Genomic DNA, 16990 nt, shown 5'->3' with positions numbered 1-16990 from the left:
GATCATACTTGCCATTATTCTTCAAAGCATAACAATACATTTCCTCTAATAAGATTTATTATTTTAAAAATCTGTGAAGTTAATTCTACTTTGCCATTAGCTTCCATTACAAAATTAGAATATTTCCACTTAAAATGACTTCCTTAGGCACTACTGAAAACTGATAATGTGGTACCAGTTCCCTGGGTGACTGGGCCTGCAGTGTGTTAGCTATGAAAGTGCTCCTCCACGAGACTCTGTTAGAGGATTCTACAAATTTGCCTCTTATTGTGGGAGTTTTTTCACTGGCTAAGAGTGGTAGCTTGTAAATTCCAGTTCTGATATTACTTAACTTCAGTCTGAAAATGCCCTCATCTCCATCCTTCACATTACTAGAGCTGGTTGTCACCTCCTCTAGGCTTCCTGTAAGATCAATATGTGGCATAGTCAAAAGTATCTTAAGGATATCTGTAATATATTTCATTTTTTCCAGAGGATAAACTTTCTGATTAAAAACCTTGGCAATTAAATTTCATTATTGTGAGTTATGGCAAAATCTAGAAAAAAACTCAAATATGTATTGAAACCTCTGCAACCGAACTGAATTAAATTCCATGAAATATTGTTTATAGAATAGAATATCATAAAGTGCCTTCTGGATATTACATTTTATGAGGCAACTCAGATACGCGCAGCAACATTTCATAATCTACCTGGAAGTCACTGGCTTAGGATGATTTTCATCGAGCTATTAAAGGCAAGAAAAAAGATTTCCCAAAGGCGCTTATGGGTCATTGTGTCCCAGAAGTCTTCCGTAACACAATAGAACATAAAAGTAAGCTGATAGAAAATGAATTTGAATGTGTATGTCAGACCTGTGGACATGTCACCTTCTCAAATCCGAAGCAACAGAAAAACATTAAGGAAAAAAACATGAGAGATCTAAACTTTTTGAAGTTGAAAAGTAGACACTCTTTTTCTTATTTCTTATGATAATAAACATGGCTTATTATAATTTACAAAAATACAAGGTACAAAAATAGATGGCAAAGGAGAAAAACAAAACAAAGAATATATGGAAAACACATGGAAGGTGCTCAAATAGTAAGCCAAGAAATGCAAGGTTAAAGCAGGTTAAAGCAGTTTTAAGATGTACTCTTGTACCTATTATAATTGCAACAAAAGAATAATGAAAATAAGTGGTATTGAGGTTGCAGCAACAAAATAATACAAGGTGCTAAAATATATGACAAACGATAAACACAAAATAAAGTATAAATAGGAAACACCATTACAGACATTAAATTGGTAATAATCATTTTAAAAAAGCAACATGGAAAACTACTTGGAGCCATGAAAATGTTTATACCCATAATCTCATTGCTAAAAATTTTGCCTAATAACAGAACAACAAATAACAAAACTGTGACAGGCACATACAGCATTAACAATGAAACCTAAAAATTAAAAACAACCTCCTAAATCCTGAATCATAGGCGCAAGACCTAACTTAGCCACTCTGGGAATGGAAAGAAACCTAAGTCAGGAGCCTGTCTTCAAGTAGGTTAGAAAGCAAGACGTGTCTATGAAAAGATTCCGCCACAAGGCAGTACGTGGTCATTGCTAAGTAAGTAGTGTAGGCCATCCTAACTCAGAGGAGAAAGAAGTCACTTCCCACTTCCCACTGGGCTATCAATGAAAGGGAAATAGAATTCACACTGGCCTTGGAAGTAAGGGTAAGATTACCATTGACAAAAAAGAGAGAGGAGAGCATTCCAGAGAAAAATAAAATAATAATATGCTCTGTCGCACAGTACAGAAAGGGATATGCTGTGATATATACTAATACATTTTCTCAAAAAAAAATGAAATAAAAATGGTTCCATAGACAGATGAGTTAGATAAAACCACATCAGGCAACAAGGTCAGAGTTTTACAAGTGATCAGCCCTGGATGATAGACAGGTTACACTGGCTGCAGTGTGAATGAGGGGCTGAAGTGAACACGGGGAGATATCACCTAGAAAGTCATTACAGCTGACTACGAGAGGAGGTGAACTGAATGTTACGTATCTATACTAGGGACAGAGGAGTGGATGCCATGAGGAGTATTTAGCAGATACAACCAGCCAGAATTGGCAATTGACTGGATATGGGTTCTGAGGAAATACAAGGCAACAAAGACTCTGAAGTGAGGACACTGAAAATTCTCTTTGGGCCTACTTCCCATACACCACAATAGGTATAATCAGAAGAGGAACAGGTTTGGACTAGGCAGTAAAGAAGGAAATTAAGTTGACTGTACACATATTAAATTTGAAGTTCCTAGAAGCCAATCAGTTGGAGATTTCCAGCAAGCAGAAATAGGTGATGGAGAAGAGAGAACAAGTTGGAGAAATGTCTTAAGCAGAATCAACAAAATTTGATGATAGCTTGGATTTGAGGGATTAAGAGAGAGAGAAGTTAAGGTTGACGTTAAGTTATGTGGTGTCCTGGTCCTTTGGCTGCTATAACAAAAGACCGTCAACTGGAGGCTTATAAACAACACACATTTATTTCTTACTGTTCTGGAGGCTGGGAAGTCCAAGATCAAGACACAGGCAGATTTAGTGTTTGGTGAGGGCCCCACTTCCTCACAGATGGTGCCTTTTTATTGTATCTTCACAGGGTTGAAGGGGCAAGGCAATTTGTGGTGGCCTCTTTCATAAAGCAATGAATCCCATTCAAAAAAGCTCCAGCCTCGTGAACTAATCACCTACCAAAAGCCCTACCCCTTAATACCTTCATATATGAATTTTGAGGGGGTTCCAAACATTAGGACCCTAGCAGGTGGTAACACTATTTAATAAGAGCTGGAATATGAGAGAAAGAATGAATTCTGGAAAATGGAAAAGAATGAGTCCACAATTATACATGTTGAGTTTGAAAGAACTAAGGAAGAGAATCACTTACATATATCAAGGTAGTTGGAGGGCAGAAGAAAGATCTGATTTGGGAATAATAGGCCTTAAAAGAGTGATTAAAATAATGTCAGTTGATGAGATCACCGTAGATGATCCAAAGACAGGAAAATGGAGGACAGTAATGTTTAGAAATTTGGCAAGTAAGGAGGGAAAAGAAAATCACCATTAGAACAAAATAGTAATAACTGCTATAGGAAAGATCCACCAATAAATGCCAAAATTCATGGGCAAAAGCTTAAGGAGAAACAAGGTATTTATAGAGCATCAAAGTTTCTTCCCAAATATTAGTTACAAAGGGGAAAATTATAACTTTAGAGTGACTATACCTGACAGACACTGCCTTCACCAAATGATCACAGGTAACCAACAAGACATAACAACATCATGTACCCCCTGAAATGATGTACTGAGGACAAAACAGGACTTCTGTGCATAACATCAATCTAATCATCAGACAAACCCAAACCGTGGGACATTCTACAAGATAACTGACTGGTATTCTTCAAAACTGTCAAGGTCATTAAAGATAAGAAAAGACTGAAGAAACGTCATAGCTTCAAAGAGATGAAGCAGACACCACAACTAAATGCAGTGTGTCATTCTGGAATAAAAAGGGACATCAGTGGGGAAACGAATGAACACCAGATGAAGCCTGTAGTTCAGCTACTGTATTGTACCAAAGTTAACTTCTTAGTTTTGTTCATTGTACCATGATTGTGTGTGCTGTTCCATTATGGGAAGATGGGTGAAGGGTAAACAGGAACTTCCTATCTCAGTGACACTTCTGTAAGACCAAATTAATCTGAAAATATAATGCTAAAGAAATGAAGCAAATAGCCTGGAAAAAAATGTTGAACTGAATCCCTATCTCACGTATTATAACAATATGACTTCCATTAAAATATTTTTTAAGTGAAAACATAAAAATACCACAAGAAAATGAGGAAAAATGGCTTTATGATCTCATTATACAAAGGACCCAAGAGACATGAAAATCAAGCTATATATAAATAATAATACTACATTTGATTATATAATTGTTTTGTACATCTACATGGCAAAAAACACAATAAATGAAGTCACTAAAGAGAAATCTGGAAAAAATAGAGTCATATGCCACAACATTTTGTTCAATGACAGACTACATATATGACAATGGTCCCATAAGATTATAACACCATATTTTTATTGTACCTTTTCTACGTCTAGATATGTTTAGATACACAAATACCATTGTGTTATAATTGTCTATAGTATTTAGTACAGTAACAAGCTGTACAGGTTTGTAGTCTAGGAACAATAGGCTATACCATATAGCCTAGGTGTGGAGTAGGCTACACCATCCAGGTTTGTGTAAGTACACTCTATGATGTTCCCACAATGGCAAAATTGCCTAACAACACATTTCTCAGAACATATCTACATTATTAAATGGCACATGACTGCCCTCTCAATCACTATTACGAAGAGTTAATATATTTAAAAGAAAAAACATCCTAAAAGTTAATAAAAAAGACCCTAACCTGACAGGAAAATGATCACAAATGATCGAGAGACAATGCACAGAAAATGAAATACAAATGCCATTTAAACATATGAAAAGATGAAAATTAAAACTATGAGAAGACATATAGTTTTCTTTTGTTAATGGGTTAGTTAATGGGAAAACATCTGATTTTAAAACATCTTGTTGAGGGTAGAGAAACAGTCACTCATACATAACTGGTTGGTGTGTAAACTGAAACCACTTTTATGCAGGGGAATTTTGCAAATAGTGCTTAAAACGTTAACGTTTGTACCTTTCCACCCAACAATATTACTTCTAGGAATTTATCCTAAAGATATTCTCCTACATGAGTGGAAAACATCTATCCAAGAATACTCATCACAAAACTGTCTGTACTAACAAAGAATTGGACAAAACCTAAAAGCACATTGATAAAAGACTAGTTAAATAAATGATGGTACCTTTGTATAAAGGAGTACTATGAAGTCAATAAAAGAACACAGGCCGGGCGCGGTGGCTCAAGCCTGTAATCCCAGCACTTTGGGAGGCCGAGACGGGCGGATCACGAGGTCAGGAGATCGAGACCATCCTGGCTAACACGGTGAAACCCCGTCTCTACTAAAAAATACAAAAAACTAGCCGGGCGAGGTGGCGGCGCCTGTAGTCCCAGCTATCCGGGAGGCTGAGGCAGGAGAATGGCGTGGACCCGGGAGGCGGAGCTTGCAGTGAGCTGAGATCCGGCCACAGCACTCCAGCCTCGGTGAGGGAGCGAGACTCCGTCTCAAAAATAAATAAATAAATAAAAGAACACAGTAGTTTTGGATGTGCCGATATGGAAAGGTCTTCAGGATATATTGTTAAGTACACAAAGCAAGCTGCAGAACTGTGGGCATAGAAAGTTACCTTCTGGGCAAATGACAGTACTGCCCCACCTTATCCATGGTTTCAGTTACCTGCAGTCAACCGAGGTCCAAAAATATTACATGAAAAAACCCAGAAACAAACAATTCATGAGTTGTAAACTACCTGCAGTTATGAGTAGTCTGATGAACTCTCACCCCATCTTGCTTCTTCCATCTTTATCACAAGAAGGGCAAGCACAGTACAAAAGGATGTCTTGAGAGAGACACCACATTCACATAACTTTTATTGCAGTATATTGTTGTAACTGTTCCAGTTTATTATTTGTTATTGTTGTGAATCTCTTGCCATGCCTAATTTGTAAATTAAACTTTATCATATACCTTGCATCATATACACACCTTCATCATAGGTATGTACTCATAGGAAAAAAGCATAGTTTATACAGGGTTCAGTACTATTTGCAGTTTCAAGCAACCACTGGGGGGGTCTTAGAATGTATTTCCTTCCAGGATAAGGGGGCATTGCTGTATATGTGTCCTTCACATGCACTGGTATCTCTGAGAGGATACTCAAGAAACTAGTAGGCTGGGCGCAGTGTCTCACGCCTGAAATCCCAGCATTTTGGGAGGCTGAGGTGGGTGGATGGCTTGAGCCCAGGAGTTTGAGACCAGCCTGGGCAACATGGCAAAACCCTGTTTTTTTGTTTTTTGTTTGTTTTGTTTTGTTTTTTAAAAAAAAAAAAAGAAAGAAAGAAAGAAAGAAAAAAGAAAAGAAAAAGAAACTAGTAAAATGGTCCCCTCTGAGGAATTTTAGGAAGAGCAGGTTTTATAGCTATTCAAAAATTAATTTTAAAAAATTCAATATAGCAAGGAGAGACATAGAGAAAGCCAGTGAAATAGGGAAATACAGTAGAGGATGCTCTATTAGGGAAGAGGAAAAGATGGGTAATCCAGAGGCTATGGTAGGAAAGAGATTCCCTAACTACGGGGTGAAGCATGGGTTTAATCCTGAGAGGGGAATTATGATAGAAACTTGGAAAAAGCCCTTATGGAAACTACAGCTCCAGAGTCAGGCAATGTCCATATAGTGTTCGTGAAAAGCCAAGGCATGCATTAGAACCAAAGAAGAAGAGGCACTCATCTCTAATAGTGCAGATCTGATGAACAAATTCACTTATTTGTATTGAGATTACATATCTACTGAGTTCTTATTTTAATGTTTAAATACAATGTTCTGGCCCTCTCACATGTACACTTTCATAAGATGTTAAAAGAAGAACAAATCAGTCAATCCATCAATGCTCCAGGTTTACATTACATCTTTCTCCTCAGAGTTCAAAGGCTTTAAATGTCACACCTTCTTTTATCTTCACAACATTTACATACCTACAGTAGAATACAGATGGTGCAAAATTGGGGGAAATGAGGCCAAGTCTCAAGATGAATCACTTGCAGAAATAGGCCTTCAATTCAACTTTCCTTATTAAGCATCACGATTTTTAAAAATAACATATTAAGGCCATTTTGAAAGCAAACAAGAGTAGCACCTTTGGAGTGCTCTTAGGTGTATGCATGTGAATATGTGTGTATATACATATGTGCATAGGTGACACACAATCATAGATACACACATTCATACTATGTAATTTTGGCTCAGCTAAATACATACAGCTAGCTCTACCAACATGCTTAAACCACCCTTAGGCATAATAATCCATAGATAAAGACAAAACAGTGACAGTGACCACAAGACTGTTATAAAGAAACTCACAAATATCATTGTAAGTCAGAAATTTTAGTTGGAGAGCAAGTGAGAAAGAGCAAGTAAATAATTATAAGTCCAATACACTTGTCACTGCACCCACTAAAAGAATTTAATTTAAAACTCAAACATCATCATATTGGAAGGGGAAATGAAAAGCTAATAACATGCATTGACGTTTACATAAAATTAGTATGTAAATGAGAGATATGAGCCTAATGATGAAAATGAAGCAACGGTTTGCATTTTAACAGACTAAGCAAAAAATGTAATTGACAAAGAGGCGAATCTAAATGAATTTCCAGCTATTTAAACACTAACTGCAGCTGCATGCTAATTGTCAGTGTTATGAATTAGAAAAAAATCTGTTTAAATGAAAATTCAAAAAATAAATGCAGCCAACATGGTGAACTCAAAAACTGTACCAAAGTTACCATTCATTCAATCAGAGAATTTTGTTTTCAAAAAAGTCATTTTTAAACATCAGAATATTCAGTTGGCAGTTACTTCATATTGATTGAGGGGAAAAAGTATTTTGGGGCAAATGGAAATATTAAAGTGTTTCCAGGAGCAGCATCTTTCTTTCCTGGAATTATGTCAAGATTAAAAACATTTGTTTTCAAGAAGCAGCTAATACAATAACACCTCAATGTCACTAACAGCCATGGGAACAACTTAGGGTTTGTAGTTAACTTTACACTGAAATATCTACCATTCCATTATATCACCAAAAAAATCCACTGAATTAAAGCAAACATGACATTGCTTTTTATAGGAGCTGAATTCATAGCATGCAACATCTTATAGGTAGTTCTGAGCTCAAGCTTTGGCACTAGCCTTCCTGGGTTCAAAACCTAACTCTACCATTTCTTTCTTTGTGAGTCTGAGCAGATCATTTAACCACACTGTACCTTGCTTTTCTCACCTTAGTATAAGGATAACAGTTCCTACCTCCTAGGATCATTGTGAGAATTAAATGTATTCATATATGCAAGGATTTGGCCAGTGCCTGGCACATGCTCAATGACTGAGAGCTATCATTATTACCTTCAGTCAAGACATCAGTTCCTCAGAGCAAGCATTATTTTGCAGTAAAAGACAAAGAAGATGGTGACAAGCATGCCATAACTTTGATGGTCCCTAGATGTGAAGGGAGTACTGTCATCTACCACCTTCCAGATCCTCTCCTTGGTGGATGGAAGTCATTGGAGTATCTCTGGCCACTTCTAAGTAAAGATCATTTCTGGGTGGGAAACTGATTGAAGTACCCCAATCCCCATAGATGCTACACAAGTGACTCTGGAACACAGTGAGGTGTCAAACCACGGCTGTCTTAGGATGTGCTTTGAGATCTTGCCATCTTTTTCCTACAGTACTACCGGCCCTCAGAGGGATGGCTTGTTGACTGTCATGCACCTGACTTTGTATATGACTTTGATCCAGATCCCCTGGACTATATCACCAAATGTTTCATTTAACCTTGGATTTCCCAAGGTCATGCAAAGGACAGGGCACAGAAATTAAAGCCGAAACAGTAAAATTTCATATTCATTCTTCTCCTTTAATTTACTGGAAGTTCCACCCTCTGAATAGAAGGAAAAAGGCCAAGTCCACAGGCACGTTGGCAGCATGTCAAGTCACCGAAAAGGGATGTGAATTCCCACAAAATAAACACAGGCTCCTCTGCACGCTCTCAAGGCCAGTCACACTGTGATTAGGCTGGCATTCTTGCCAAGGCATGAAAGGAAGCAAAAAGAGAGAAGCCCCCAGCCTTGAATCACATACAAACACTGGTTACAAAGCAGGACAAGAGGGCTCTGTCAGTGTGCGGTCAGGGGAGAGCAGCCCCCATCTCCAACCGGGCTGCAAAACGGGTGCTTCCTGCTACCTGCACAAGAGAGGGAGGGATTATAGGGCACCCCTCCTGGACCCAGTTGAGTTACACAGCCTGAACAAATAGTTCTGGAGTAAACGTGAACTCAAGGCGAAATCAAGCTCTTCCAACACTCCATCCGACCTCCCTTTCCCAGGTTCTTTTGTACCATCTACTTATTCATCATCAGGGTCTTGAGATCTCAATCTCAGAAAAACCAACTCTTCAAAGGGGATCTGCTAGCCTTTTTTGCACCTTGGTATACATTTAATCCCAGTCATTTTTCTCCAACTCATTTTAATTGGCGATGATTTCTAAGACAATGACAGGCTTTATGCCCTGTTGAAATTGGGTCAGTCCTGGGGCAAGTATAGCCCAGAGTCGGTGACTTTCTCTGCTTGCATAAGATCCCAGGCTGCATCTATGGATGCAAACAGTCCTATTTCCACATTAAATGTCTAAAACAGATCATTACGATTAACCTAGATTGGACTTTAAAAATTAAACTGAACAGATTAGTCCCTGCCTATCCACAAATATCAGAGAAAGACAATAATCCTTTAAACTCAAAAGGAAGCATCGCAGTGGAACGAGTTGTCAGAAAACCTAAGTTTTGGTCCAGGGTCATCACTATCTTACCACGTAAGCACTCACATGTCATTTGAATTTTCTGGTCCTCAGACTCCAAAGATAAAATTAATGGGTTTGATAGCTATCAACTCTAAGGTTCTTTTCAACTCTAAAATTTCATGATCCATTTGTCATTTTCAGTTCAAGTACTTTCGGATATCGTGATAGCAAAAGTTTAATTTGCATTTAGAAACGAATATAAACTATGAGATTGAAGAGATAAATGGACTTTTAAAAGTAATGCAGCATGGGTATGAGAAAGAAAATACAGAATGCTGTAGAATTAGGCACTTTTTCCCTTGGCCAATTATTATAAGCTACCTGACAATACCATTAATTTTTTTTTTCCTTTTTACACTACACAATAGCACATTCATATGTGAGAAACTATAAGGATCGCAGCCATAAGGCTGAATGCCAACTGTCAGAGGGCAAATGTGAATTGGCTACAACACTGGAAATCTGAGCCTGGAACCTGTAGGGCCACGTGGGGGTTATCTCACAACGCTCACCTTCCACCAGTTGGTCCAGGCTGGAAATCTTCTTGAGCCCATCAATGGTGTAGATTGTTCTCACTCCCTGGGGCAAATTCACGTTATCCGACAGAGTTCGGGTCAAATCAGCCAGCAGGGCCTCGAAAGATCGGAACCGGTCTGGGGAGATGGCATACACAATCCCTTTGAAGTATCGATCTCCGTTTCGATAGAAACGAACTTTCTTGGCCTTCTTCTCGGAGCTGAGCGTCTGCAGCGTGCGGGTGCGGTAGAAGCTGCAGTGGGCGCTGTGAGTTGGGCTCGGCAGGCCGTTCACCCGCGACCCTCGGCTGTATCTCTGCGCCTTATCCCGCTCGTCGAAGTGCTCCAGCTCCATGTCTCTGCCGAAGGACATGATGGATGGACTTCAAGTAGTACCTACGAGCCCCAGAAACAAAAGCAGACACACATATTGATGTAGGTTTTATATATATATATATAATATATATATATATATATGATTTGTTACAACATATATATATAATATATATACACACACACATACTTTTTTTAAAATTAGGGACAGGGTCCCGCTGTCACCCAGGCTGCAGTGAGGTGGTACTCAGTGAAGTACTCGCTGAAGCCTCCCACTCCTGGGCTAAAGTGATCCTCCTGAATCAGTTTCCCAGAGTAGCTGGGACTACTACAGGTTACAGGTGCCTGCACCACACCTGGTTAATTTCCTTTGTTTGTTTGTTTTTAGTAGTAGTGATGAGGGTCTTGTTATATTGTCCTGGCAGCTCTTAAATCCCTGGCCACAAGTGATCCTCCCCCGCCTGCCAACTCCTTTGGCCTCCCAAAGTTTTGGGATGATGTTATTTTGAGATCATGATTTCGAAGCGTCTGCTTCAGAACAGCTGGGTGGAAATATTGCTCTAACTGATGACACATTTAATATGAGTTATCAAGTGGGACAGAAAGAGAAAGGGATGTGAATTCTTACAAAATAAACACAGGCTCCTCTGCATGCTCTCAACAGAAGGGTCCGACCCCAGTAGAAACAGCTTATTAATCGACCACAAATTTGTTAGAAGCAGCTCCTAGGTTGCCCACGGAGCATCACGCTTCAAACAGATATTACTCCCAGTAGACACAACAACTTTCCAAAGTATTTTGTTTCCTTACAAATGAAGAAACTGAGGCGCAGAAAAATTTCTCCTAAATTGCTCCAAGGAATACAATTGAGAAATGCTTGTACCAGCAACTCTGTTCCAGGTTTCCCCGACTCCAAAGCCCACTGCTCCTTGCAGGGCAGAGTGCTAATCCTGGTAGCAGGAAGAAAATAAGATCTCCTATCATTATACAGTGAAAGATAAGTAGCTATGGTGGGCTGGGACAGAAAGAGAGGGCAGGCAGCATAACAGTCAGATTGTCAAAGTTTTACATAGTGTTTGTGCACCCCATGGCCAGATGGAGAGCAAATTAAATCAATCTGTAGGTTGGACCAACTTAGAGAAGATTTTCCAACATATTCACACATTCAATATTTTTAAAAGCAAATTCACTATCCTTCATTTACTTACATTTAGTACTTCAGAAAAGTTGAGTTTAAAAAAAGAAGAAAAAGGAAGAGGAGGAGGAGAAGGAAGAGGAACAACAAGAAAGGAAAAAAATGTTGCTTGGAAGTACATTTCTTAGTTCTTCCTTTCATTAAGGCTCTCTATCTTTGTGATTGAAGAAATTGAAGCTTAAAGATGTCGATTTACACCTGACCCCATGCTAGCTGTGTAAGCTTAAAAAATCTACTTGCTCAGAAACTTTAAGCCTTGATTTCCTCAACCACAAAATGGGAATGAGAACAGTACCTACCTCATAGTCAGTATCAACTATTAAATAAGTTTATGCACATGAAATTCTTAGCATAGTGTCTGACATTCGATAAATACTAATTTTTTTATTAATAAAATCTGTTTTTCTCTTCCTGGCCCTGACACTTAAAGAGCTAACAGGAATAGAATCTTTTCTTTCTGGCAAGAGAGGCCCCTGCTTTCTTCCTGATCTCCATCTCATGACATTTTGAAAGGTACGTCTGCAACCCCTGGTCCCCACAGCAAGCTGCCTGGGGGCACCAGTTCATCCTTGCTAAGGGGTTGGTTGATAAAGGTTTGTGGAGTCTTGCAGGGGAATCTGTGTTTTAACAAAACAATGTAGAAAGTGGAAAGACCAACGCATTCAAAGGAAAGAAATTTTAATGACAAAATTTCAGGCATGTTGAAATAGAATATCGGCCGGGCGCGGTGGCTCAAGCCTGTAATCCCAGCACTTTGGGAGGCCGAGACGGGCGGATCACGAGGTCAGGAGATCGAGACCATCCTGGCTAACACGGTGAAACCCCGTCTCTACTAAAAATACAAAAACTAGCCGGGCGAGGTGGCGGGCGCCTGTAGTCCCAGCTACTCGGGAGGCTGAGGCAGGAGAATGGCGTAAACCCGGGAGGCGGAGCTTGCAGTGAGCTGAGATCTGGCCACTGCACTCCAGTCCGGGCGACAGAGCGAGACTCCGCCTCAAAAAAAAAAAAAAAAAAAAAAGAAATAGAATATCAAGAAAATGGAAAATTTGGAGCAAGAACCTTACAAGCACTTCCCAAGTCCCACCATATAGATGGACATCACCTTTCTGAAGGTCATCCAAAACTCACCAAAGTACCACTGTCTCCCCAATCTTTCTTTGACCCTCAGTAAACTGACCTCTGATCCATTCAGAGTGGCTAAAATTTCACACCCGAAAGCATGGCTAGAGATTTGGTACTCCAGAAATGAAGTGGAAGAAAGCAATACTTATTATATCACTCATCAATCAATTGTATAATATGCTACAAATTTTCTTCTAAACCTCATATTAATCCAACAAGGTAGGTAATACTATCAGTACTCAGGTAACTATGGAATTAATCCAGGGTCCCAAAATTATAACTGAGGGGTTGAGATTTGAACCCAGATTTACTGTAACTCCAAAGTTGGTGTTTTCCAACCCTTGCTCCTTTGAAACTGGTTGCTCTTCAGCATGAGAAGCAAGATTTTGTAAGTGCTCACTCCTAACTAGCTCAGTGACCTTGGACAGGCCACATAACTGAACCGGACCTCATCTGCACACAGAGGAAGCAGTGGTCAGCAGGCCTCTGATGTTCTTGATTCTATCTAGCTGCTTATGGATCCATTGCTGACCCCACTGAAGGTCTGGGGAGGGAGAAATGAAGTGTGATTTAAACCTGGAGTGTTAATGAGTTCAGTGTACTTTTTTCCCTACAAATATGAAAACTATTTCATGCATCTTAATAACTCATAGTAGTCAGAATATGCATTTTTCAAAAAAAGTTATACCATATATAGGCAGCTCTGAACTGGTTTCACTGATTTTGAAGTTAGATAACTGTAAAACAATGATCACTTGATATCCAATCCTGTAGGCATTAGTTGTGAAACAGAACCAATTTTTGCCCATGATAATGGTAACTGCCCTTACTTTTTAATTTATATGTTTTTAAAGTGAGCTCTCTTGTCTTCTAAGAGGGGGTGTGTCTTGGGGGTGGAGTGGAAGACACTCCCAGTACTCACACCAACTCACTAAGCTCTTCAACATTTTGTAAATTATAAAGGCCAACCTCGCTTTTGAAGTTTGTGTTTTATTCTTAAAGGCAGTGATCATTCTCCCAACACTAGGAGTTTGGGGATTTCCTTCCAAATTGATATAAACTAAAAGAAAACAAGCAGGGTCACAGGGAAGGATGGCACAGTTCTGTTACCAGAAAGAGTGCACTTCGAATTCTCCGTGACTGACAATTGGCAAAGGCCAAATAATTTGGCAATCGTTTGAATTCCCTGGGAGAACGGGCTTTTAGGACCAAGAATTCCCACACCAGATGAAAAGAGCAGAAAAGAACAATTTAAAATAGAAAAATGGTTTACTTTGTTTCATTTTATTTGCATATTTCCTCAAACTGGATCACAGGTTCATCCAGGACAGGGCTACACCTTTTACTTCCCTTCCCTGAATCTGTCCAAAAGTGGGCAACGGTGTCGACAAAAGAAACCATATTCAGACTGAAATCATTTTCAAGGCTACAGCTACCTCTAAATGAAGCACACTCCACACCGTAGTGTGCTGGTAATTATTCGTGGCAACAAAATAGGTGTTCTTTCCCTCACTTTGGCTTAGTCATACATTTGAACCATGCATGAGCTTCTGAAGATCCGCCGGCCTTCCACAGGTTCACACTTTCTGCACAGGAAGCCTGCGAGAACACACAGCTCAATGTTCAGAGACCATAGGTGGCCAAGGGCCTGAGTGCACATGTGCAGTGGCACCAGGATGGTAACCACAGCGCCTCAACCACAGCGACCACAGACACTGGAGGGAAGAAGGGCGACTGGCTTTCATCAGAGCTTTTCCTATAAATCCTGCCATTTCAAGAAACCAACATCCCTGAGTGTTCTCAGTGGGATTTCTCACCATTTTGAGGAATCCATGTTCATCCTTCTCTCGATGAGCACATGGTTCTTGTTTCAGAAATTTACACACATACATACTAAGAAAAAAAAATAGCATAAATGCTACCACATCTAAATAGATGCTGGACCTGGAAGTCCCAAGGCATATTTTAACTAAAGGATTAAGATTCAGGTGGACTGCCGTGGAATAAAAGGCACACACATACCTTCCAGGCCTGTGCACCACCACGGACGTAGACATCACAGGGTGTGTGCATATCTTTTATAATTTTCCTCTATATGACCTCTCTTAAAAATCCCTTCTGACCCGCATCCATGTGACATTTCAAACTTAAAACGCTGTCCTACTTTCCTTTCCCACTGAAAGGCAATATATTTAGGAACAGTCATAAAATGTATTCACGAAACACCCCGCAGTGTGGTCGCTGAACGTGTGTGCACCGTGCCTGGACACACTCACAGGTGCAGCAGAGAGGGAGCCGGTTTGAATGAAACCTTTCATCTGCTCTCTGACCGACCAAGCATCTCCTTGCCAAATCCAGCAGCAATTCCGCGCAAACCTGGTTCTCAAAAGCAGCCTCTTTTGTGGGGCATTGCGGGGCTGTGCGTGCGCTCCCACTAGGAGGAAAAATGCCATTTCCTCTCTGCATGCTTTTAGCACTGCAGGTACTAATTTGAACATGAGGCAGCCTCGCTGTCCCTAAAGGAACTTGAGATCCTGCAAACGTACTTGCAACACCCACGCTGCAGCCACCACCACGCACGAATCGACCCCATCCACAAGCACACATCTCTGGCCCGGGCACACGGAAAAGCACACACACAATAAGAGGCCGGGCCCGGCCACTCCTTCCTTGGTTCCCGCTCCGCAGCCAGTTCTGACAATGATAAGCACCTCTCCCAGCTCCTCCGCCCCGGCTCTCCATCTCCACTAACAACGCGAAAAACCTGGGAGGGCCCGCTCGCCCGACTCCAGGTTTAAAGACCCATGGCACCAAACAAAAGAGGCAGGTGCCAGCAGCCCCGGGGCCGCCCGCACGCAACCCCCCCGGGTCGGGCCAGGCTGGCCAGGGCAGGGCGGCCGCCTTTCGAGGAACCGCGGGCGGGGCGGCGGGGCCGAGCTGAGCGCCCGCCCTGCCCTCGGCGCCCCGCGGCTGCGGGCGGAGCGGGCGTTGCGGAGTCCCCCGGCCGCCCTCTCCTCAGCTTCCGTCCCCAGGGAAGGCAAACCACGCACCGGTTCGCGGAGAGAGGCCGCCGGGGGTCTTTGTGGCCGTGCTGGGGGCCGCCTCCTGGTACTGTCCTCGCCGGGCTAGGCGCGGCTGGGGCTGAGGGGCTGCAGGGCTGGGGGGCGGCGGTGGGGCCGGGCTGGGCGGCAGCAGCTGCTGGAGCGCGGCGTCTCGGTTGCGGCCACTATTGCAGGGATGTGCCTCGGCCGGTCCTCATTGAAATGCAGCGCTTCGCACAGCCTCACTCTAGCCTCTCTCTCCAGAGGAGGGCGGCGGCGGCAGGCGCGCTCCCTTTTCTTGTCTCTCTCGCTCACACGCCCTCCCTTCTCCCTCCACCTCCTCCTCCTCCGCGTGCGCGCCCCGTCGCCCCCGCCCTTCTTGGCAGGGCGCACCCACCACGGCTGCGTCCCAGGTCCTCCTCCCTCCCAGCGCCCTATTCCCACCGCAGCGACCTCGGTGCATCTGGCCTGACTACACCCCTAAACCTCCTTAGTCCCCAGAAGTGGTCGTTAGGAGGTGGGGGCAGATCAGATGGTGGAAGAGAACGTGGACAGGGCTGAGTCTGAGCCAGGAAGTGTGCAAGGCAGAGGGGTGATATGGCTCAGAGATGAGGCCCCCACCGTCGAGGGAGGGAAGGAGGTACCCACACCCATACCTTTCGATGTGACCTCACGGTCTGACACCTTTCCCAGGGTATGGAAGCCAGTGGATCACCCTCTCATCCTTCTTGCCCCGGATGCATCTACGCAGCGCCTCTTCGGATGACCAACCCTCCCAAGCTATGCACTCTGGTGCCCCCTACGTTGGGAAGAGCTCGATCTGCTCATGGATCCCACACCCATCATCTCCACTTGACCCCAAGACATGAGTCACCCTTGGAATAGTGACCTCTGCTTAGAGTCAAATATGTTCCAACAGGCCCTTGAGAACTTAAGGGCCAGGTTTCACTATTGGACACTTTGTGGCTGCCAAGGCTGGGTCTGCGGTGGAAAGCCCCATGAGCTCATGCGAGCCTCTCCTCCCAAAGCGGGAATGTTCTCCTAGCCCAGGCTGTTCACAGCTTCCTCCAGTCTTTGCACAAAAGTCCAGGGAGTGGAAGCAGCTCCCAGATTTCGGTGAAATCTTAGACTGGCTCAGTATGCAGCCTGAATGTTGATCCAGTTAATCTGACTTTCAATCCTGTCGCCCACGACTTGTGTTTGTCCCA

At 42.1% G+C, this 16990-nt stretch overlaps 1 protein-coding gene across 3 annotated transcripts in view; it reads right to left on the bottom strand.

Annotated features, from left to right (window-relative positions):
- Window positions 1-16103, bottom strand: part of DCLK1 (doublecortin like kinase 1) — a 359681-nt gene extending 343578 nt beyond the window's left edge. For 2 of the 3 annotated variants that reach the window (XM_033235344.1, XM_033235370.1), the window contains exons 1-2: window positions 15792-16103; window positions 10089-10487 (exon numbers count right to left, since the gene is read on the bottom strand). In XM_033235344.1, the coding sequence (XP_033091235.1) occupies window positions 10089-10464 (376 nt within the window). In that variant the 5' untranslated portion in view covers window positions 10465-10487; window positions 15792-16103. The remainder of the gene's footprint in view (window positions 1-10088; window positions 10488-15791) is intronic. The other variant, XM_033235334.1, reaches the window with a different exon arrangement.
- Window positions 16104-16990: the final 887 nt, after the last annotated feature.

Source organism: Trachypithecus francoisi, unplaced genomic scaffold (assembly GCF_009764315.1).
Source record: "Trachypithecus francoisi isolate TF-2019V2 unplaced genomic scaffold, Tfra_2.0 Contig01461, whole genome shotgun sequence".
NCBI lineage: Eukaryota > Metazoa > Chordata > Mammalia > Primates > Cercopithecidae > Trachypithecus > Trachypithecus francoisi.
This window is presented reverse-complemented; position numbering and strand designations above follow the sequence as displayed.